The sequence below is a fragment of the Panthera uncia genome, chromosome D1 (genome assembly GCF_023721935.1).
Source record: "Panthera uncia isolate 11264 chromosome D1, Puncia_PCG_1.0, whole genome shotgun sequence".
In the NCBI taxonomy this organism is placed as follows: Eukaryota; Metazoa; Chordata; class Mammalia; order Carnivora; family Felidae; genus Panthera; species Panthera uncia.
The window spans coordinates 95,528,484-95,548,710 of NC_064808.1; the positions used below are offsets into that span (position 1 = coordinate 95,528,484).

Here is a 20,227-nt window from a genome sequence, read left to right on the forward strand (position 1 = left end):
TGGTCGTCCAGACCTATTGCGAGTGTCACCGCTGTGGTGCCTGGCTGCACTCCCCTGTGTTCCCACAGCATGGATGTTCCTCTACAGAACTTAACCATACTAAATCTGAGCCCTTCTTTACCCGTCTGTAGGTCTACCTCCTCCAACACCAACAGCTATGTGCCTAGCACACAGCAGGTGCTCAGTGCTGAAGGAGCCCTAGGCGCTGGGATCACCAGCAATCACAGATCCTTCTCTTAGGAACCTACAATCCGGTGGGGAGGAAAGCACAGGCATACAGGCGTTCATTAGCTACGTGACCTCGACGTAGGTCGAGGCTGGGAACACCGAGAGAGCATCTACGCGTTGTAAGCGGTCGTGAGCACTAAGTGAGAGAACACGTTCGGAGGGTTCAGCACAGTGTCTGGGACACAACATGTGGCAGCTGCGATCGTTACGCCCCTGGGCCGACGGGCCCAGCTCCACCCGACGCTTCCTCTTGGGACGGGGACGCAGCCCCACCCTGGCCCCCAGGCCCGGCCACCCCTCCAGTAGCACCTGTCCCTTCACTGGAAATACTAACAGCTCCTGCCTCTGCTTCCTAACCAGCCACGTTTCCTCCTCGTGTGCAATGGCTCCCACCCCTGTACACAGCTCCGGTCTCTGAGTCCACATTATTCTCGGCCTTTCTGCAGCATCCCTCGTCCCCGGCGACACGACGCTCCCTGCCTGCAAACGTCTGCTCCTTGGGCTGGCTTCCCTCCCTGTTTCCGCCTCTCATCTGAAAGTCGTCTTCCTTCGTTCCACAGACATTAAGGAAGGTCACAGAGGCCAAGGGCCAGCCCAGCACCTGGCATGTGGCTTCCTGCCCCTCGTCCCTTTGCCCGTCCCTCTGCTTCCTCCTTCCCCAGGGCACGGACTTTCATCTCCCTCTGAGGTCCAGCTGCCCACGCTCAGCCTTAGCTCTGCTTCTTAGCAGCTGTGAGACCCTGGGGAGTTTACTTACTTAACCTCTTGGAGCCTATGTTCCTCATCTGTAAGATGGGCGTGAAACAGTGCTTCCCTCCCAGGACGATGACGAAAAGTAGACGAGACGAGGCACGCAGAATGCTTAGCATGGCAGCCCGCTCAGGCGAGTGCTCGGTGAGGATGACCTGCTATCCCTATTACTCCAACCGATTCAACTCCAACCCTGACCTTTCTCCTCAACCTACATGTCCCAGGGGCACTTCAACCTCGACAGGCCTAAAATGGAGCTCTTCTCCCCGGGCCTGTTTCTCTCAAATCCCCACGAAGTCCCTTCCCAGACGCATGTGCCTCTGCCCGCACACCCAGGGCCCCAGGCAATCAGGGAAGGCTTCTTGGAGGGGGTGGAACTCAGGGAGCAGGTTAGAGGGGACGCAGGCACTCCAGGCCTGGAGGTCCCTGGCACCAGACATTTAAGCCCTGACCTTTCAGGCTCCGAGCAGGATTGCTCTTCCTGGCTGGGGGCGGGGTGGCTGGACTGGCCGAGCAGCCCCGCTAATGACTTGCGGACAGACCCCAGCTGGGGCATTTCATGCCAGTGCAAGGCGCAGTTAAGCTTCTCTTTACCTTCCGCCACGGTGGCCAGCAGTGCTCTAAAAATGCATGCTCTCCAGCAAAGGGGGCGGTGACGCAGAGGGCCGCAGAGCCCCCGGCGACGCGCCACGTACACGGATGCGTATCGGGTAAGAACGACCTTTGTGGTTCTGAGCCACTGGGGTCTCAGGACTGGCTGTCCCCGCGGCATGCCCTGGCCTCTGCTGACCAGCGTGCGACACGGCATCCTGCGCTCGAAGTGGGAACTGTCCAGAGAGAGGGAGGGGATTCTAGGGACCGGCAACCGAGCCGGAGGCCGGGCGGAGGAAGCTGTGGGAGGAGGCGCCTGTGGGCCCCCTCCAGGAATCCACAGGACTGCACACGCGCACAGCGTCCGGGGTCCCCTGCAGCATTCCCATCGTGTACCGCTTTCACTCCGTTCAGTATCTGCCTCCCCGACAGCAAGCTCCGAGGGGCAGAGCCGTGGCCACCTGCCTGTCAGCAAGGACCAGGACAGTGCCCGGAACTTAGGATGCGCTCGGTTATGTTGCCAAATACACGAAGGTGGACCGTGCTCTGGATGCTGTCAGGGAGGGGACAAGTGCTCAGCTCAAGCCCCTGGCCCCCGGCTTGTAAGCCTGGCTTCCTTCCAGAAGCGTCCAGGCTCTGAGACAGTCTCACGGGAACTTACCCACATAATAGGAAAGGGTGCGCTTGAGCCGGTCGAAGACAAACCAGCGCTTCTTCCACGACTTAATCTTGCCCCCCATCTTGACCAAGTAGCCGCGGCAGACCTGGTGAGAAGCGGGAGTGAGGAGGGACCCGAATGCGCAGTCCCTAAACCTTCCTTCCCCGAGCAGCAACAGAAAGGCCATCCCCTCTGCCTGTATTTTGGGGGGCTGTCCCCAACATCTCTTTAAGCCAGCACACCAGATCCCGGGACAGAGACCTCTGGTGTTAGGGCAGGAACTAGGGCCACTATCCCAAGGGCCCGGGAAATGCCCAGAGCGGGGGGTCCTCCCCCCAGCACCCCGGGGGCCACGCACGCCTCGTACCTTGCTGCTGAGCACCACGTGCAGGCAGGTATCGACACCGTGGCCCGACGACTCAATGTGGGTCTTCAGATCAAAGTCCTCCTTCCGGATTGGCAGGTAGCGGGTCAGGGGTCGTGCCTGGGAGCAGAAGGCAGGCTCAGCAGAGTCTCTCTCTTCCCCCACTGTTCCCTTGTCAAGGTCTCTTGGCTTCAGCCCTGAACCCCCACCAATGCCAACCCTCCCTCCCACCCCCAGGGAAGTCACTCTGGTTTCACAGGGCTTGTGGCAAAAGCAGAGACCTAGCAGGCCCGCACTGCCGCAACCTAGGCCTGGGCAACTGTTGAGTGGCTCCGTGCCTCAGTTTCCCCACCTAGGACCAAGATACAACCTTTCCTGTCTTGTCCCTGCCCCTCATCTCCTTCCTGGGCTGAACGAAATAAGGCAAGAGGTCAGATGTGAACGTGCTCTGGAAAGCAAAGCCCAGTAGGAAATCCGGCCTCTGACTTCCTATTGGACCTTGTTTGGATCGCATGCCCTCTCTGGACCTCAGTTTCCTTATCAGTATTTTTTTTTTTTTTAATTTTTAAATGTTTATTTATTTTTGAGAAACAGAGAGTGTGGGTGGGGGAGGAGCAGAGAGAGAGGGAGACACAGAATCCAAAACAGGCTCCAGGCTCTGAGCTGTCAGCACAGAGCCCAACACGGGGCTCGAACTCATGAACCATGAGATCATGACCTGAGCTGAAGTCAGACACTTAACCGACTGAGCCCCCCAGGCGCCCCAGTGTTTATTTTTGAGAGAGAACGAGAGAGCATGTGTGAGCAGGAGAGGGGAAGAGAGAGGGGGGACAGAGGATCCCTAGCAGGCTCTGTGCTGACAGCAGTGAGCCCCATGAAGGACTCGAACTCACAAACCGTGAGATCATGACCTGAGCCAAAGTCAGACGCTTAATTGACTGAGCCACCCAGGCACCCCCCTGATCGTTTCTTAATTCCCAAGCCCAATCCAGGTGGCCTGCCCCCTAGAGTTTATGCTGTTGCTTCCCAGGACCAGGGAGCTGTGGTCACTGGTCCCTGTCGGGGTAAATCCCACAGGACCAGACACGCAGGGGTGTTGGGGGACTAGAAGACCCAATGGGAAGGAACAGCCTGTGTGAGTCCCATGGGCTCTCACAGGGGGGCCAGGATTTGGGACCAGAGACACAGGCAGACCTCCCCACACAACCTAATTTCTTCTGCTCAAATCTTCTGCATAAGGCAAAAGCACAGGACTCCGGTGCCACGGAGAAACGAGTCCAAGTCTCTCTTGGAGATGTAAACCAAGAGTCAGAGTGACATCATCTGCCCACGGGGCTGGGGGTGGGGAGGGGGCCGGGGGGGCGGAGCTTCGAGTCTGGTGGAGTGAGGACCAGGACAGCCACGAGACACACGCACACCCAGGTGTCTGGTCCTTGGGGCCGAATGAGTCCCACGTAGAATTCTGCCTGGTGCTGAGCCAACAGCAACCTTTTCTGGAGGAGGGTAGCTTTCACACCCCAGGGTACCCCCACCCCTCCACAGCCCCGCCCAGCACACCCCAGCACCCACTCACCTGGGAGAACTGTTTCTCCCGCATCTTGACCTCCTTCTCCACCAGCTGCTGCCTCCTGGCGCTCTCGCTCTGCAGCCTCCGTTCCACCTGCTCCCGCCGCCTCCGCTCCTCCTCCAGGGCCTGCCTCCGGAGCTCCAACTCCCGCTCCTGCCCCCAAAGCCAGCAGTCAGGGCCCACGGCTGCCTTCTCCCTCCCCTTCTCCGGGTGCCCCTCCTCAGGCTGGGGCAGAGCTGCAGGAGGCGCCCACCTCCGAGAGCAGGCTGGCACGAGGAGGCATCAGCCCCAAAACCCACCTTCTCCAAGCACCTTGCTCGTAAGGGGCAAATGCTTTAAACCGAGACCAGGCTGGCTTCCAATCCTGGCTCTGTCACCGGTCTGAGCTCTGTGACCCTGACAAAATCGTGTAAACGCCCTAAGCCTCAGCTGCCTCGCCTGTAAAATGGGGCCAAGAGTGCCCACCTCCGGGGATTATAGTGAAAAGTAATGAGGTCGTGTATGTAAATGCCCATCACTGATTCCAGCATGAAGGAAGCACTGAATAAATAAGTAAACATGGCTCTCACAATGTTTACTTCAATCCCTAAGACACCGATAATCTAAGCAACTGGGTTTTTGTGATACTGAATATATTCAGTAATCCTTCCCTAGTCCCTGAGGCCCTTTGAAGTCAAATTACAAACATTTGTAGTTGAACTTCAAATTTTACGGAGAAAAAAAGTGCACGTACAGAAGCCATTATTAGAAGATTTTAAAAGCCATTAAAACAAATCATCAGGGGCGCCTGGGTGGCTCAGTCGGTTGAGCGTCCGACTTCGGCTCGGGTCATGATCTCGCTATCCGTGAGTTCGAGCCCCGCGTCGGGCTCTGTGCTGACAGCTCGGAGCCTGGAGCCTGCTTCGGATTCTGTGTCTCCCTCTCTCTCTGACCCTCCCCCATTCATGCTCTGTCTCTCTCTGTCTCAAAAATAAATAAACATTAAAAAAAAAATTAAAAAAAAAAAATCATCAAACACAAAGCGTGTCAGAGATGCCCAATGTCCTCATCAACACAAACAACTTCTGTGCCATTGGCTCCTGCTTGCCATTTCTTCCCGGCTCAAAATTTAGCAGGGTCTCCTTCCTCTCCGTTTGCCAAGAGCTGCTTGTAAATCTGGCCCCCGCGGATGTAAGGCTGAGAGGCCTTCCTTTCTGGCTGGTCTAGCTGCTGACCCCTGCCCCCTGCACCCCACTCTCATCTTGAGAGACGAAGAGCACCCCAAGAGTGGAGACAGAACAGACCCTTCACTCGCCCTCCTCCCCAGGCACCGACTCCTCAGCCTGGCTGTGCCCTGGGGACAAACCAGGGTCCCGACCTTGGGCCCACTTCCCTCTGCCAACCTCTGCTCTGGCCTGGACACCTGCCTTCTCTTCCGGCCCCACCGCCCCCCCCATGCTGGGCCCCCATTCCCGCCTTTCTTCACCGTCCCCAAGGGGAAGGACCCGCCACTCGCGCAGACGCAAATCAGAACTCTCGTGGCGGCCAAAACACCCACAGAAGCAAACACTCAAAGGCTGCACGTTGCCGAAAGGGAAATTCCTGGCTGGACGAGGGTTCCTGTGCTGCCTCCTCTCATCCTAAGAGCCATGTCACCAGGCCTCCTCCATCTGACGAACACGACTTCTAAAACACTCTTCCTCAAGGGAAGGTCTCGGGGCGCCTGGGTGGCTCGGTCGGTTGAGCGGCTGACCTCGGCTCAGGTCATGATGTCGCGGCCCGTGAGTTCGAGACCCGCGTCGGGCGCTGTGCTGACCGCTCAGAGCCCGGAGCCCGTTTCGGATTGTGTCTCCCTCTCTCTCTGCCCCTCCCCCACTTGCGCTCTGTCTCTGTCTCTCGAAAATAAAAACTTTAAAAAAAAAAGGGGGGGGGGGGGAGCGCTTGGGGGTGGGACACAGGCCCCGGGCAGCCGCGGGCCCGCCAGCGCAGGCCTGCCTCACCCTCGACTCCATGAGGCGGCTCTTCTCCGCGTGCGCTTCTTTCAGCATCTTCTCCATCTCCTCGATCTTCCCCACGTCCAGGCCGCTCACGCTGGGGGAGGGCGAGAGTGGGGGCATCAAGGGGCCGGGAGGCGGCTGGCGGGGGCGGGGGCGGGGCCGGCCCCCTCGGGCGGGTACCTGGACACGGTGTCCGGGGAGCAGGCCGAGGTGCCGCCCGTGGAGATGCTGGTCTCCATGCTGTCGGAGCTCTCCAGGCTCAGGGTGTCGTAGGCGTGCTCGCCGTCCTCCCCGCGCTCTCGGCCGGCCGGCAGGTGGTGCAGGATGGAGTGGTGCATGAGCGGGGGGAAGCCCGAGGGGCCGGGCGGGAAGGGGGCCGCCCCGTGCAGGGCATCCCACTGGCACTGCGCCTCGGCCGCAGCTTTCTGCTTCAGCTCGGCCAGGCGCCGCCGCTGCTCCTCGATCACCTGCTGCCCTGCGGGAGGGACGGGGGAGTCACGGTGGGCCCTGCGGGGGCCGCCGGCAGAACCACAGACAGAGGGAAGGGGCGAGCGGGGAGAGGTCAGCACCGGGCCCACCCCTCGGCCCCCGCAGCTCCACGTCCGGCTGCCCTGCCAGGGTCTCTGTCGCCTGCACAGCTGGCCGCGGCCGTGCGGTCCGGCTTCAGCGCTCCTCCTGTTTCCTGAGCACCCGCCACCCCCCCCCCCCCCCCCCCCCCCCCCCCGCCCCGGCCCAGAGCGGGGCAGGACTCATGCACTGCCCTGCCCGCTGGGGAAGGGGGAGAGGGAAGGGCGTGAGCAGGGCGTCCATGCAAAGCCAGCCGTGATGCAGAAGCAAGAGCCACGAGAGCGGGACAGAGGGGGAGACGACAAGGCAGGAGACAGCTCAGCGGGAGGCGTGAGGCCAGCCAGACACCCGGCCCCAGGTCGGCCCCGGGTCAGCCGGGGAGCCTGCCTGGGGGCAGCGAGGACCCACGCAGAATACATCATGCGGACGCCCAGGCGGGGCTGCCTGACCAAAGCAATGCCCTCAGTGACCAACGCTCTACCTGCTGGGTCGTCGGTTGGGGGGGGCTCGGCAGGAAGCGACTCGCCTGGTGTGGGGGGCCCCGGGCAGAGAGACACAGAGGGGACGAGACGAGAGAGAGGCACAGACATGGGCTTTCAAAACAACCAAAATGCACACGGGCAGCAAGGACTCCAGGGTCCCCAGAGCCAGTATCTTAGGGAACCATTTCCGGAGGTCATCACGTCCACCCTCTGCCTCCAGACAGGGCAACGTCCATCCCGACTCAGATCAACAAACATCTTCCTTGTTTGCTGTGCTCTCTGGGAAGACCGCACAGCCCCCAACCCCGAGTCTCTGGACAAATATCCAGGAAGCTCTCCTTTCAGTATCGAACCTAAATGCTTTCTGCCCTCACCTGGAACTCAAGTAAAGCAAAAACATCCCGCAAAACGTGAGGCACGGAGGGAGGAGGGTGGTGGCAGATATCCAGGCCCCCCGGGAGAGCGGGCGGGTGGGCACTGCGGCCACTCACCCTTCTGCTGCAGGGCCAGCTGGCGCTTGGTCTCAATGTCCTGCAGCGTGGCCGCCAGGTTGCGAGGAAGGCTGCTCGTGCCATTCTGGGCAAGGAGGACACTCTGCGGCGAGTGGGGGGGGAGGGAAGTGGAGCATGGGGACCCGAGGCTCAGAAGACCCCCCCACCCCGAGGCTCCCCTGGGGCGGCCTCGCCCCCTCCCCGGTGTGGCAGTCTCCATCCCCCTACCACCACCTTGCCATACACTCAGCCCACCCGCTGTCCTCAGACCTTTGGGGAGGGGCTACGGCCCAGGGTAGCCACGCTGAGCTGGGAGGAGGAGGAAGAAGAGCCAGAGGAAGAGGGGAGAGGGCCGCTGCGGGTCCGGGGCAGGGGGCTGGTGGCCTCACCATCCATCTTGGAGCGGTAAACCTGGAGGGAAGAGATAGCACGGGGTCAACTCCGGCTCCCCACCGGCCACCACCCCCACCCCCCCCACCCCACCCCCGTCACCTAGGCTGGCTGCGATCCAAGACACCGCCCTGGCACCGGGCCTCTGAGGCCGCTTCTAACTGACAACAGCATTGAGCTTCTCGGGCCAGACCAACGGACAGGTGTTACTGGCGGCTGCCAAGCCTCCTTTCCGGGCAGTTCCTCCCTCGGCCAATCCCCGGTCCCACCCCAGGTCTCAGAAAAGATCTCGTAAATCGACCCATGCGAGGCGCTAACATGGGCCGGGCAGAGCCGTACAGGAGACCGACTAGAAGCCAGGGTTCCCTCTGGTCCCAGCTCTGCCACTAACGGGCTGTGTGACCTTGGGCCCTGCGCCTCCCAGCTCTGGGCCCGGGCTTCCTTATCTGCAAGAGCAGGGAGCAGGGCTAGACCAAATAACCGCCAAGCTCCCTCACGGCCCTCGTGTTTGCGGGAACACCGGTGCCTGAAGTCAAGATCCCTGACTCTTGGCATCGGCTCTGCTACGTCCTAGTTGTGTGGCCTTGGCGGGACTGCTTATCCTCTCCGGGCCCCAGTGACTGAGCTGTAAAATCAGAGTTAACTGTGCTCACGATGAAAGGAATCAAAACATGGGAAAGTCTCTGACCAGCTGGACACAAAGTAGAGAGAGGGTGGCTCACAGGCTCCTCCCAAAGGGAGCACAGAATCTGAGCTGAGATCGGGGTCTTAGAGGTCCTGTGCCTTCACTCCAGGAGTGAATCTCGAAGGCAGGGGTCTCGGGCACAGCAGCAGGTCGGCGGCGTGCACCCTGGGGGAGGACGCTACCTGTGCCCCCCCCCCCCCACCACAGTCAGCAGCTTGCTCCAGGCTCAGCTCGGACTGCACCCTCCACGGAAACCGTGAGGAGGCCGGGCACGTCTCTGTCCCATCAGGACCACCTCCAAGTGTCACCCCCGGGGAGACCAGGAGAGCAAAGTGCTGGCAGTTCTCCCAGGACACGAGTTCCAGCTGCCACGGGCCCAAGAGCGCGTCAGGCCCCCAGACCCAGGGAGAAACGCCGGGGTTGAAGGCTGCCAGGGACAGAGCAGGGCCACAGCCTACCGTAGTAGCTCAAGGCACCAAGCCGATCTCAACCCGACCACTGCTCCTGGACCCCCCTCCACTGGACAGTCAATCCTGTATGTCATCCTTGGACTCAGGGGCTGGCCCCAGCTGCCCGAAGTGCCAGGATGGCGCTAGGAGACCTACTGCCCTGACTCAACGGACCCCCACCCTCTAGGGAGGCACCGTGTGGCTGCTGCATTGGCAGGAGGTACCCGGCAGAGAGGAGCAGGGCTTGGGGAGGAACGGGCAGGGAGAGAGGGGGTTACCTGCAGCTGCCGGGAAGCTTTGGCGGGCAGAGGCGGGGGAGAGGAGCGCGGGGAGGCTGTAGCGGGGCCGGGCCCCAGCCCGGCCATCAGCTCCTGGTACCACTGCTCTAAGTCTACAGCAGGGAGCAGCAGCTCCTCCATCTGGAGCGGGGCGTGGGGAGAGGGGTGTGGGGAGAGGGGCGTGGGGAAGGGGTGAGGAGAAGAGTCCGGAGAGCAGGGGAAGGAAGGGTAGGAGGACGGGAGAGAAGGCAGAAGAAAGGGGAAGGGTGCAGGAAGAGTAAAGGAAGACCGAGCAGGGAAACACGGAGGTGAGGGAGAAGGGAGGGAAGGAGGGGAGAGAGGACAGCATAAAGAGAAGGAGGAGAAAAACAGTGAGAAAACAGTTGCTGTGAACACGCTAAGGGCAAAGAGGAACAGTCAGGACACAACTCCCAGACCAGAGACACGTGCCGTGCCCACCATGATGCCAGACAGCCAGCGTCCGCAGGCACCGAGCGCTCCCAGGGGGCCAGCCTGGAGCTCAGAAGCCAGGAAGCAGGGGCGGAACACACACACACACACACACACGCACGCACGCACGCACGCACGCACACATACACACAGAGCCACGCCAGCAGCGGGCTGGGGGTGGCAGGGACACACAGACCACCAACCTTGGGTGAAGGCGTGATGGAAGCGAAGGAGGAGGAAGAGGGCAGCACGGGAGGAAGGCAGGTGGTGGGAACCAGGTCCCGGGAGGCAGGGGCCCAGAGAGGCGGGCCTGGCACAGGGGCTGCGGGCATGGGCGAGGTGCCCCACATCGCCTTTAGCTGCTCAAGCGTCACGTACTTGGGGGAAAGGCCAGGACGCAGGAGGGAATACAAGAGGTTAATGGAACTGCAACCCAGGAGCTGGCCCTGCCCACAGGCGAGGGAAGGGTGAGCACAGGAAGCGCAGAGCAGCAGAGGCCTGCAGAGCCCAGGAAACAAGTCCTCTCTAGGCAGGACGACGCCCTCACGCCCAAGCAGAAGGCTGCCCGGCCTTGAGCCATCAGGAGCTGAAGCTCCCGAGGCCCCAGGCCATACAGGGAACCACTCCTCCCAACCCCCCTATGCCGGCTGCCCTTCTCCCTCACCGCTGGACACAGACCCATTGTCCCCCAAGCCCCACCCAGGACTGAGGGACAACCTGGGCATCCACAGGAGGCCCTTGGGCACAGGTGGGCTCACTCAGTGGCCGGTACCTCACTGTCAGGCAGGGGCTGGGCGAGCACGCTGGGGGAGGTGGCAGAAGCATGGGGGTCCAAGCGGAAGCACAGCTGGAGAACCTCTGCCAGGCTCACATACTCCTAGGGTGCCCGGTGGGAGGGGGAGGGATGGGCAGAGAAGAGGTCAACAGGGTACAACCAGGCACCTGACACCCACACTCCATGCCTTAGGGCCATCACTCCATTCAGTACAAGATCCAGAGCAAGGAGCGTGGCAGGGGGTGCAGGAGGGGGACTCAGCTGTCTACTGTGACCGGAGACAGCTGGGGGGAGGGAGGGGCCAGAAAAGGGCAGGCAGAACTGTCTGAAGGCACTTCTTGACCTGTACTTTTGAGGCTGCCTTGGCATCCCGGCCCTGCCCAGGGCAGACTCTGAAGGCCTATCCCTGGGTTTGCTCTGGGCTAGGGACAGGAGAAGCCTAGGGAAGGCCTTCCGAGAGTCCACCGAGAATCAGGACCCAACTCCCAGAGAGTCCTTCCGTCTCCCCCATCTTGGGCCCCAGTGGGGCACACACACACTGCATCGAGCACCAGCCACCATTCCCGAGGGTCTCCTCGCACCCATGTGCCGGGGCGGGAGCTGGGAGGGGTAGGCTCACTAAGTGGGTGAGCTAGATGGGCTTTGAGAAAGAGGCCTCAGCAGGGAGCAGCTAAGAGCCCAGGTGGAAAAACGGGCCCACCCCCCAAGGGTTAGTACGTAGGAAGAGACTAGCACATCAGACTGCGGTGTGGGAGGACAGGGACTGTCACCCTCCCCGAGCATAGCCTTAGTCCCCTGAGCTGATCGAGGCGGTGGGGGCACGGCAGGCCTCCAAAATGCACACTGAATGCGCAGGGTCCCAAGCCTGACCCATCCAGGGGGAGCCCCGGCCTGGCGGAGCCCCAGAGGGCAACTGTCCTCCGGGGGTCAGGGCAAGGGAAAAGGAGCGGGAGGATCCAGTGTGTTGTGAGCACTGATGAATGGCATGCAGATCACGTGCAAATTAACACGCAAGCCGGTGCTGATTTTGCATAGCCTGCCCGGGCCCTCTATGGAGCAGCAGGATGGCACGCTCGCTCACACTCTCACAAACTCTGGCCAGAGGATTATTGCCGCACGCCCCTGAGCCGGGCCCTTGGCAGGAGCTGGAGGCAGGAGCTCGGCAAGCAGGCAGACGGGCAGTGGGCAGAGCAGAGCAGGCAGTTAGCTGGGATTACCTCTTGTGCTTTGGGGCAGAGCTGAGTGGAAGCAGGTGGGATTAGGGGGACAGAGGAGGCCCCAGCCTGAGAAGACCCCGGGAAAGGGACCAGACTCGCAGTCCCTGAGGACTCGGAGATGAGCAGTTCGGCCTACAGAGAGGGGACGTGGTGAGGGGCCGCCCACGCCAGGCCCCAGTGGCAGGGAGGTGGGGAGAAAAGGAAAGAGCTCGGGAACCTGGGCATGTCCTAGTTGGACCTCACGCCCCAAGCAGGCAAAGACTCAGGAAAGGACCGCCTAAGGGATGTCAGTGCCCACTACGCTGCCAAGAGCCTCGTTCTAGACTGAAGCCCGAGGAGCTCCGAGAGCAGGGCCCCTGGATTCCTGTGCGAACCCTCGAAGTGAGGCTGCCCGGCCCCGGCCCTTCCCAAACCTCTGAGCTTCCCGCCTTCCCCGCTCATGCCTCCTGAATCCCCCAGATGGATTTGATCACCCAAAATGGTAACATCGGTAAGCTCCTAGGAGCCAGAAAGGTATCTGCAAAGCAGCAGCTGGTAGCCACAGAAGGTCACATCCCAGACTTCAGGGCCACTCGCACTCCAATCTCTCCAGTTCAGGAGAACGTCCCCAGTATTCAGCCTCAGCTACTGGGGAGAAGGTGCCACACGTTGCTCCAGGGCCTCCCAGGAAGCCCCTTGGGCCTGAAGCTAGGGCTGACCCAACCACGTTACCTCTTTGAGGGTCGACGTGGTCTTCGGGAAAGGCCTGCCTCCCGTGAGTGAGTGGTACCTTCTTTCCAGCATCGTGAGTTTCTCCTTCTCCTGCGAGCCCAGAGCGGCCGAGTCAGAACGGGGTGGGGGTGGCAGCACGGGGGGAGCCAAGTGAGGGGGAACCTCCTGCAGCCGGCAGAGCTCCACCCCAGCCCCCCTGCACTCACCTCCCACTCCCCATCCTGCACCGACCCCGATCCCCCAGCCCAACCTGACCGAGGTTACCTTCTGCAGCAGCTGCAGGGAGGCGTTCTTGTCCCGCGCCAGGCGCTCGGACTCTTGCACGGCCTGGGCCCGGATCTGCCCGGCCTGACCGTCCAGGACTGCCAGGCGCTCCTGAAGGAGGGGGTGGGAGGTCGGTCAGGCCTGGGAGACAGGGCTGAGCCCACGGCGAGGCTTCCCTGTCTCTCCAGTCCAGAGGCCCTTGGCTTGGGTGAAGGGAATCGACCGGCTCTTCTGCTTGGCCTTAACCCACCCCCCGGAATACCGGGGCAACTGTGGTCAGCTCCTCCCTTCACCCGTCCCTCCACCAGTGACTCCGTGCCCCCCGGCACACCGGCTAGAACCCGAGTCCCCAGGTGTAACCTCCCCACCATCAACGAGTCCAGAATCCTGGAGCTACTGAAGAGTTCTCCACCTGCCCCACTCCCACGGCCACCCCCCAAGTCCAGGCCCGCTGCCTTCCCTGCCTGGACTTTGGCACCAGCCCTCTGCCTCCACTCCTGACCTTCCAAATGTGCCCCACACTGCCACGAACACCTTCTCAAAATGGCCCTGGAGGTCTGTTTTTGTCTGCTTATCCGAATTTTCTAAGCCTTCCAAAAAGAATATGTATTACTTGAATAATGTTTTAAAACTCCACGAGTCAAGTTAGAGCACTCCTCTCCCCAAAATCTTTTGACTCGCTACTCACAGGACAGAGCACAAACTGAAAACGGCGTCCGAGGGCTCCCGGGACTGGGCCTACGCTCTTCGGCCCCCCCCCCCCCCCCCCCTTCTGTGCCCCCCCCCCCCCAGCCCAGCCGTGGGGCACACTAAGCCACAGAGCTGCACACCCTCAGGCCTCACACTGCCCCCTTGCCCCAGGAGAGCTGTCCCTGTCTTTCCACCACCTAGAGCTCACTTTTCCTCCTAGACCAGTCCGAGTGAAACTTTTCTCCTACATCTTCCTCAATTACCACTCAATTCCTCAGCTCCCTCCTCTGTGCTCAGATTACTCTGTGTCACCATTTGCCTCGTATTACTGGTATTTGTGAACATGTGCCTCCATCACCACCCCGCCCAGACTGTCAGATCCAAGGGCAAGGTCGGGGTCTTTTCTGTCTCCATATCCCCAGTAGGGCTGAGCACAGGGCCTGGCTCAACAGCCATGTGCTAAAAGGAAAAGAAAATCACGTGAGAGAGAAGAATGGGGTTAGGGGAAAACGGGCTGGGTTAATCCCAGGAGGGCTTCCTGAAAGAGGCAGCCTTAAAACCACCACCTTTAAGAGCAAGACATGAGCAAGGAGGGAGGGAAGAAGGGAGCTATCCTAAATCTGGGGTCAGCCCAAGCAGGAATTCCCACAGCAAGATCAGCTGTTTAACGAGAACCTGTGAACCTGTGAACCTGTTAGAACGCAGTAACTGCTAAACGCTTTGCATTTGTGACCTCATTTAAACCTCTTTTGACGCAGGTGCCTTTACACCCATTTTACTGATGAGAACACTGACATATTCAGGAGCTAGTAAGTGGTACAGCTGGGAATGGAACTAAATCTGTAGGACTCCAAAGCCAGGATTCTGAACCGTCCTGAATCACAGTGGAGAGGATAGGGGAACATTGGGCAGGAGGGCAGACAGAGCCTGGGATTGGGTGGGACACGGGGAGGGGAGGGGCGGGTGCGAGGGACAGAAGCTGAGCAGGGCTCACGAGAAGGCAAGGAGAAGGGGCGTCTGGCTGGCTCGGTCAGTGAAGCATGCAACTCTTAATCTTGGGGCTGTAAATTCAAGCCCCACGTTGTGTGTAGAGATTACTAAAAATAAAATCTTAAGAAGAAGAAGAAGAAAGCAACAGCAAGGGGAAGAATGTGACCCCTGGGGTCCTAGTGGCTGACCTCCTAGGAGCCAGGGTGGGTATGGGGAGGTGAGAACAGGAGTCTAATACTACCGACCCCTCCCAAACTTCCTGGAGTTTACACCCACCAAGACCCCAGAGGAATGGGATTGGCTCATCTAGGGCTCCCTGCTGCTTTCTCTGCAGAGGAATGGGGAAGGTTCTTTGGGCCAGGCAGGCCTAGGGTCTCACGCGGACTCAAACTCATAAACTGAGAGGTCTGGAACAAATATGTAGCTTCCCTGAGCCCTCATTTCCTTGTCTGTGAAACGAGGATGAGAGCACCGGCCTTGTGAGACCATCCTAAGGTTGGCACAAGATAACCCAGGAAAGCCTCCTGGCTCGCACCCACACGCTTGGGAAATGCTAGCTTTCTTCCTTCCATCTGTCTCACAGCCAGAAGCAGACGCATTTGTAAGGCAGAGAAACTCAGGGAGAGAGGCAAGGGATCCGGACTCCGGGGGAGGTCCAGGAGCTTGCCACAAGCCACCAAACTCAGGCTAACCGTCGAGACGCCAGTCGCCACTTTTCGACACCCCTCCCCCTGATCTCGTGGCCGTCACCCCCCTCCTACTCACTCCAAACTGCACACGCATGCGTGAGTGTGCACGGACACGGTAGTCTCAGCCAGAGTCACGTGAACTGCCCGGACCATCCTGCCCATTCTCTGTCCTGACCTCTTCCTAACACGTGCTCCACACAAACCTCCTCCCAAATTTACTACACACACGCACGCACCTCTGCCCCATCATCCTGTCCTGGTCTGGCTGAGATCAGGAGCAGGGGATCACAGCATCTGGAGCTCCCGGACTGGTGAGGATATGACACGCAATGCCCTTATTTCGTGGCTCAGCTGAGCCACAGCTGGAAGCCAGGTGGTGCCCTTTCTAGGACCCCTGGTTGGCTCAAACGTCCGGACCTCAGGACCTTGCATGCTTCCCAGCACATCCACCAGACAGAACGCTCTGCAAGGGCAGCAGCGAGCCTCCTCTTCGGCCTCCTCCTCCTCCTCCTGTACCTCCACCCTTCATTTCTTTGCCCGGCCGGAGCCCGGCTCTGGGTGTGAGCCCGGTCCACTCCCCACTGGGAGCCCACGCCTACTAACAACAGCTGTTGTCCGCTCCGCGCTTACTAGGATCGGAGCCCATGCTGTCCTCACGTACACCATCTTGCTTAGTTCTCTTGACAGCCTGTTCCTGTTTTGCGGTTAAGGAAACTGAGGCTCAGAGAGGTAAAGTTAACTTTTATGGGGTCATCAGCGGGGATCCAATTCACTGGCCTCCGCCCCGCCCCGCCTGGCACTGAGGCCCCACAGGGGATGGGAGCAGGGCACACCTTCCTCTTGGTGATGCTCCGGAGCAGCTCGGCCTTGCTCCGGAGCAGCCCCTGGCCCGCCAGCTCACGCTCCTCCTCCACGCGGCTCTCCCGCTCCAGCTGCTGGAACTCCAAGTCCTCAAACAGCTTTGTCTCCGTCTCCAGGGCCTCGGCCTCCTTGAACGACAGTGACAAAGGGGGTTGAATGGTGCTCGCAGTACCGCTCCGGGCCTGGGAGGCCAGGCCGCAGAGGTGGGAGTTCTGAGGGCTGGCCCCAGGGAAATCGGGGAAGGGACCTGCCCCCAACCCATCCCCCTTTGCTCTGCTTGGCTTTTTGCCCCTTTCATGGGCATCGCTGCCTGGAGTAGCAGAAAGGTGGAAATCGATCCCCCCAATCCTTCCCTGTCCCTTCCAAGCCACAGCACCGACCCTGGTGTGTCCGGCAGGAAGTGCAGGGCCCAGGTGGTCCCGTCCCACCGCTCTCCTGTCTTCCGGGTGGGTGGCCCTCGGGGGCCAGGGAAGGGGGGCTGGTGAAACTGACCCTTCTCAGCTGCTCCTGTAACTGTTCCCGCACTGACTCGGGGCAGTTATCGAGCTGCGTCTGGAGCTCGGCGTAGAGCGCCTGGCGGGCCTCCAGGTGCCTCCGTCCCGCGGCCAGCTCCGCCCTCTCCTGGTCGGCGGGAGGGGTGGGGAGGGCGGGCACAAGGGAGAAACAGAACACACACTCCTCAACTCTAGCCCGTGGGCAGCAGCGGCCATGGGGGGTGCAGGGCGGGAGAGAGAGAGCTGGGGAGCCGGCAGGGGGTGGGGTGAGGACTAACAGAGGAGAGTAAGCGGGAGAGGAGAAGGAAGAGAAAGGGAAAACACGGAAGAGAAGAGTGGAAAAGGCTAGGAGGCGAGGCTGAAGACAGGACGCTCGCAGGTGCAAGGGAAGCTGTCACACAGGCGCAGGTGTGGGTCTTGGGCAGAAATTTTGGTCTCCTGGAGTCCCCTGGGCTGGAAACACTGGGGTGGGTCCTAAGAAAAGCCTTCTGTTTTCTCTCCAAACCAGTCAAGGCCAAAGCTGGTCCCACATCACAAACACAGAGACTCTGGCTCCTATTTCCCCCTGACTCTGCCACTGCCTAGAGACCAAAATTTAACCCTGGGGGGTGGGGAGGGGTATAGACAGTGAGGGTTAAATCCAGGGGTCCGGCATGAATCGGAAGCTGAGGATGTTAAAGCTACGGCACTGTCGCAGAGGGGACCCCGGCCCGACTCCCTGGGCCTCCCTCCCTCCCGCCCTGGGTGGAGGTGGGTGCTGGCACTCCAGGCTGAACTCCAGCAGGATGAGGGCTGCAATTAGTTCGGCCGTTGCCATGGCAGTAGGAGCCCCAGGAGTGGGTACAGGGAGGAGGTGGATAGTTCTGTCTGGGGCGAGATGACACCTCCCAGGGCGGGAAGGGGGATGAGGGGAGGAGCTGGTGAGTCACCCCTCCGAAGGACAGGCAGAGGAGAAACTAGGATTACTGATTCCAAAACCAGAGCGGAGCCATGGGCTGGGGAGGAAAGCTGAGTGAGCCTGCCCCTCGGCCACTGCCTCCCCACCCCCCACCCTACCACCCCCTCAAATAACTAGGCCCAGAGAGAAGGCAAAGTCCAGGCCTCCAGGCCACGCCAGGTCAATGAGAAAGGAGGTTAGGCAGGTTCCTTCAGAAATGCTGAGCTTACTTCAAGTTCTTCTGCCGAATCCTGCCCCATCCCTCCGGCCCACTCTCGCATCAGGGAGAGGAGTCCTGGGTTCCAAGCACTTTGCCCTCTTAGGACTCAGGCTCTAGGATACCCCCTACATTCTGGATGGCTCAGGGGCGGGAGAAGAGGAGAGGCCTACGCATTCCCACCCTCCGGTTGGGGTATCTGGATTTTGGAAGCCCCAGAGGAAAGCTAGAAGGGCGGCCACTGTGTGGCAGAGGGAACTGGTCTAAACCCCCCAGGGCCATGCCGCCACGGCCGGACCTCCTGACCCCTCCGCTCCGGAAGGAAGAGAGGGGCGGGAGGTGGACGGCTGGAGGGCAGCCTGCTTCTCCCAGCTGCACAGGAAAACCACCAACAATCTGTGGAGGCTGCACCTGGGCTCTTCCAAAGGGGGGACACTCCTCAGGCTGAGCAGCTCCTCAGCTACGCATTTCCCCCGACCTTTACCCTTCCCGCCAAGGCACCATTGAGTCAAGTTGAGCTGTGCCCCCTGCCCATTCCTTTCTGATCAAAACCCTGGAGTCCCGCACCAAGAAAGGAAGGAGGCAGAATTAGAAGGGAGAGGTCAAGGGCACAGTGGTGCCCCTGCAGTTAGTGCAAAAGCAGGCACGGCTCAGCCCTGCCTGGGTGGCACTGGCAGTTAGGGGCATGCGGAGAGCCCGGGACAGTGATTAGAGGGGGCGTTAGTGCAGGCCTGGTTGGTAAGCGTGGAGTTAATTTGGCACAGAATTTGGGAGTGTGGTTTTGGGGGCCAGAGCCAAAGCTCCAAAAACAAAAAAAGGAGTTGGGGGGTGGGGGGAGTTTGTTGAAGAATCTTTAAGAGTTTCAAAACTGGGACAGGAGGAAGACACTCTCAAAAAATTCAGAAAGAAAATTAAGTCTTGGAAAAATACTGTCAAGTCCAGAAATAGATGGCCCCTCTCCACACTTCAGAGCTTTTGGCACGTTGGTAGGCATCTTGGGCCTAGCTGGCACGGCCCCTGTGGGACGGAGTGACCCCTGCAGGCTGGCACGAAATCTGAAAGGGTCGGGGGCACGAGCTGGGACCACCTGGGACGGGAAGCTGCAGATCCTGAAAGGCTCAGGGGAAGCAGAGACCTGAAGGCCATCCCCCAAAGATCACATCCTGAGCACCCGAGGCATGCTGGGAGGGGCACGTTCTCTAGACAGAGGGACCCACACCCGAGTCACTCCCCAGCACCTGTCCCTCAGGCTGTGCTCACTGCCCAAGCAGCAGCTTCGGCACTTCCTAGGAGGGCCAGGAACGGGCAGGCACCCAGAGGCAGCACAGAGACCCAGACAGAGGAGATCCCAGAACCCAGTCCGGCCCCTGCCCGTGCCCTTCAAGCTGACACCTTCCGCAGAGGACAAGGTCCCCCCTCCCCCGAAGGGCACAGAGACCACCAGGCCTGTAGGAAGACTGATGAGATGAGAAGTAAGGGGCCCAGAGAAGACGTTTGTCCTTCCCCGGGGGCCACTGGCAGCCAACACGGGGCCAGGCCAGCTGTGGGTTACCTTGTCCCTCTCCTTCTGGATGCCGGTTTCCAAGGTCACCAACTTTTCCTGCAGCTGGTCCACGGCCTTCTGCTCCTTCTGCAGCAACGCCCGCTCTGCCTCCCTCTCCCCCTGCAGCAATGCTCGTTCCATTTCAGCCTGGGGCCAACACCAAGGTCCACGTCAAGGCCAGTCAAGGCAGACGGACGCAGGCCCCTCCAGGGGCCTTGGCTCTGCCCGGGGAGGAACGTGGCCACAGCTGGCCTGGCTACGGGCCCTCCCAGCTCACCTCGCGGGCGGACTCCTGCAGCTGCTGCTCGAGCTCCTTCACACGGACCTTGAGCTGCTCCACTCGCCCCAACACCTGAGCCCTCTCCTCTTCCAGGGCCAGCACCTCCCCCTGGAGCTTGGCGCTGGGTGCATCTTCATGCTGGAGGGGAGGGAAGCCATCAGCCGGGGAAGCCTGGAGCCTTCCGTGACCAGACTAAAAGAGGGGATCCCCGGGGCGCCTGGGTGGCGCAGTCGGTTAAGCGTCCGACTTCAGCCGGGTCACGATCTCGCGGTCCGTGAGTTCGAGCCCCGCGTCGGGCTCTGGGCTGACGGCTCGGAGCCCGGAGCCTGTTTCCGATTCTGTGTCTCCCTCTCTCTCTGCCCCTCCCCCGTTCATGCTCTGTCTCTCTGTGTCCCAAAAATAAATAAAAAACGTTGAAGAAAAAAAAAAAAAAAAAAGAGGGGATCCCCATTCCTCAGGGCGCTCGGAAGGGGTAGCCAGACAGAGAAGAGGCAAACCCCCCTCCCTGCAAGGGGAGCAGTACAGCTCAGCTAAAGGGAATGAAGGTTTCCCACTTTGTGCCAGGCCCGGAGGCGGCCCTAAGGACAGGCAGGTCACAGAGTATAGGGAGAACCTGGGAAGCGCATCGACACC

At 60.6% G+C, this 20,227-nt stretch overlaps 1 protein-coding gene across 8 annotated transcripts in view; it reads right to left on the reverse strand.

Moving 5' to 3' along the window:
- PHLDB1 (pleckstrin homology like domain family B member 1) overlaps positions 1 to 20,227 on the reverse strand; it is a 44,838-nt gene that overhangs the window by 3,759 nt on the left and 20,852 nt on the right. For 2 of the 8 annotated variants that reach the window (XM_049612164.1, XM_049612146.1), the window contains exons 8-24: positions 19,592 to 19,732; positions 19,324 to 19,461; positions 16,616 to 16,744; positions 16,096 to 16,251; positions 12,894 to 13,004; positions 12,630 to 12,719; positions 10,699 to 10,803; positions 10,130 to 10,303; positions 9,477 to 9,617; positions 7,945 to 8,085; positions 7,675 to 7,777; positions 7,183 to 7,227; positions 6,315 to 6,609; positions 6,138 to 6,228; positions 4,165 to 4,311; positions 2,595 to 2,711; positions 2,231 to 2,333 (exon numbers count right to left, since the gene is read on the reverse strand). In XM_049612164.1, the coding sequence (XP_049468121.1) occupies positions 2,231 to 2,333; positions 2,595 to 2,711; positions 4,165 to 4,311; positions 6,138 to 6,228; positions 6,315 to 6,609; positions 7,183 to 7,227; positions 7,675 to 7,777; positions 7,945 to 8,085; positions 9,477 to 9,617; positions 10,130 to 10,303; positions 10,699 to 10,803; positions 12,630 to 12,719; positions 12,894 to 13,004; positions 16,096 to 16,251; positions 16,616 to 16,744; positions 19,324 to 19,461; positions 19,592 to 19,732 (2,227 nt within the window). The remainder of the gene's footprint in view (positions 1 to 2,230; positions 2,334 to 2,594; positions 2,712 to 4,164; positions 4,312 to 6,137; positions 6,229 to 6,314; positions 6,610 to 7,182; positions 7,228 to 7,674; positions 7,778 to 7,944; positions 8,086 to 9,476; positions 9,618 to 10,129; positions 10,304 to 10,698; positions 10,804 to 12,629; positions 12,720 to 12,893; positions 13,005 to 16,095; positions 16,252 to 16,615; positions 16,745 to 19,323; positions 19,462 to 19,591; positions 19,733 to 20,227) is intronic. The other 6 variants (XM_049612173.1, XM_049612156.1, XM_049612180.1 and 3 more) reach the window with 6 other exon arrangements.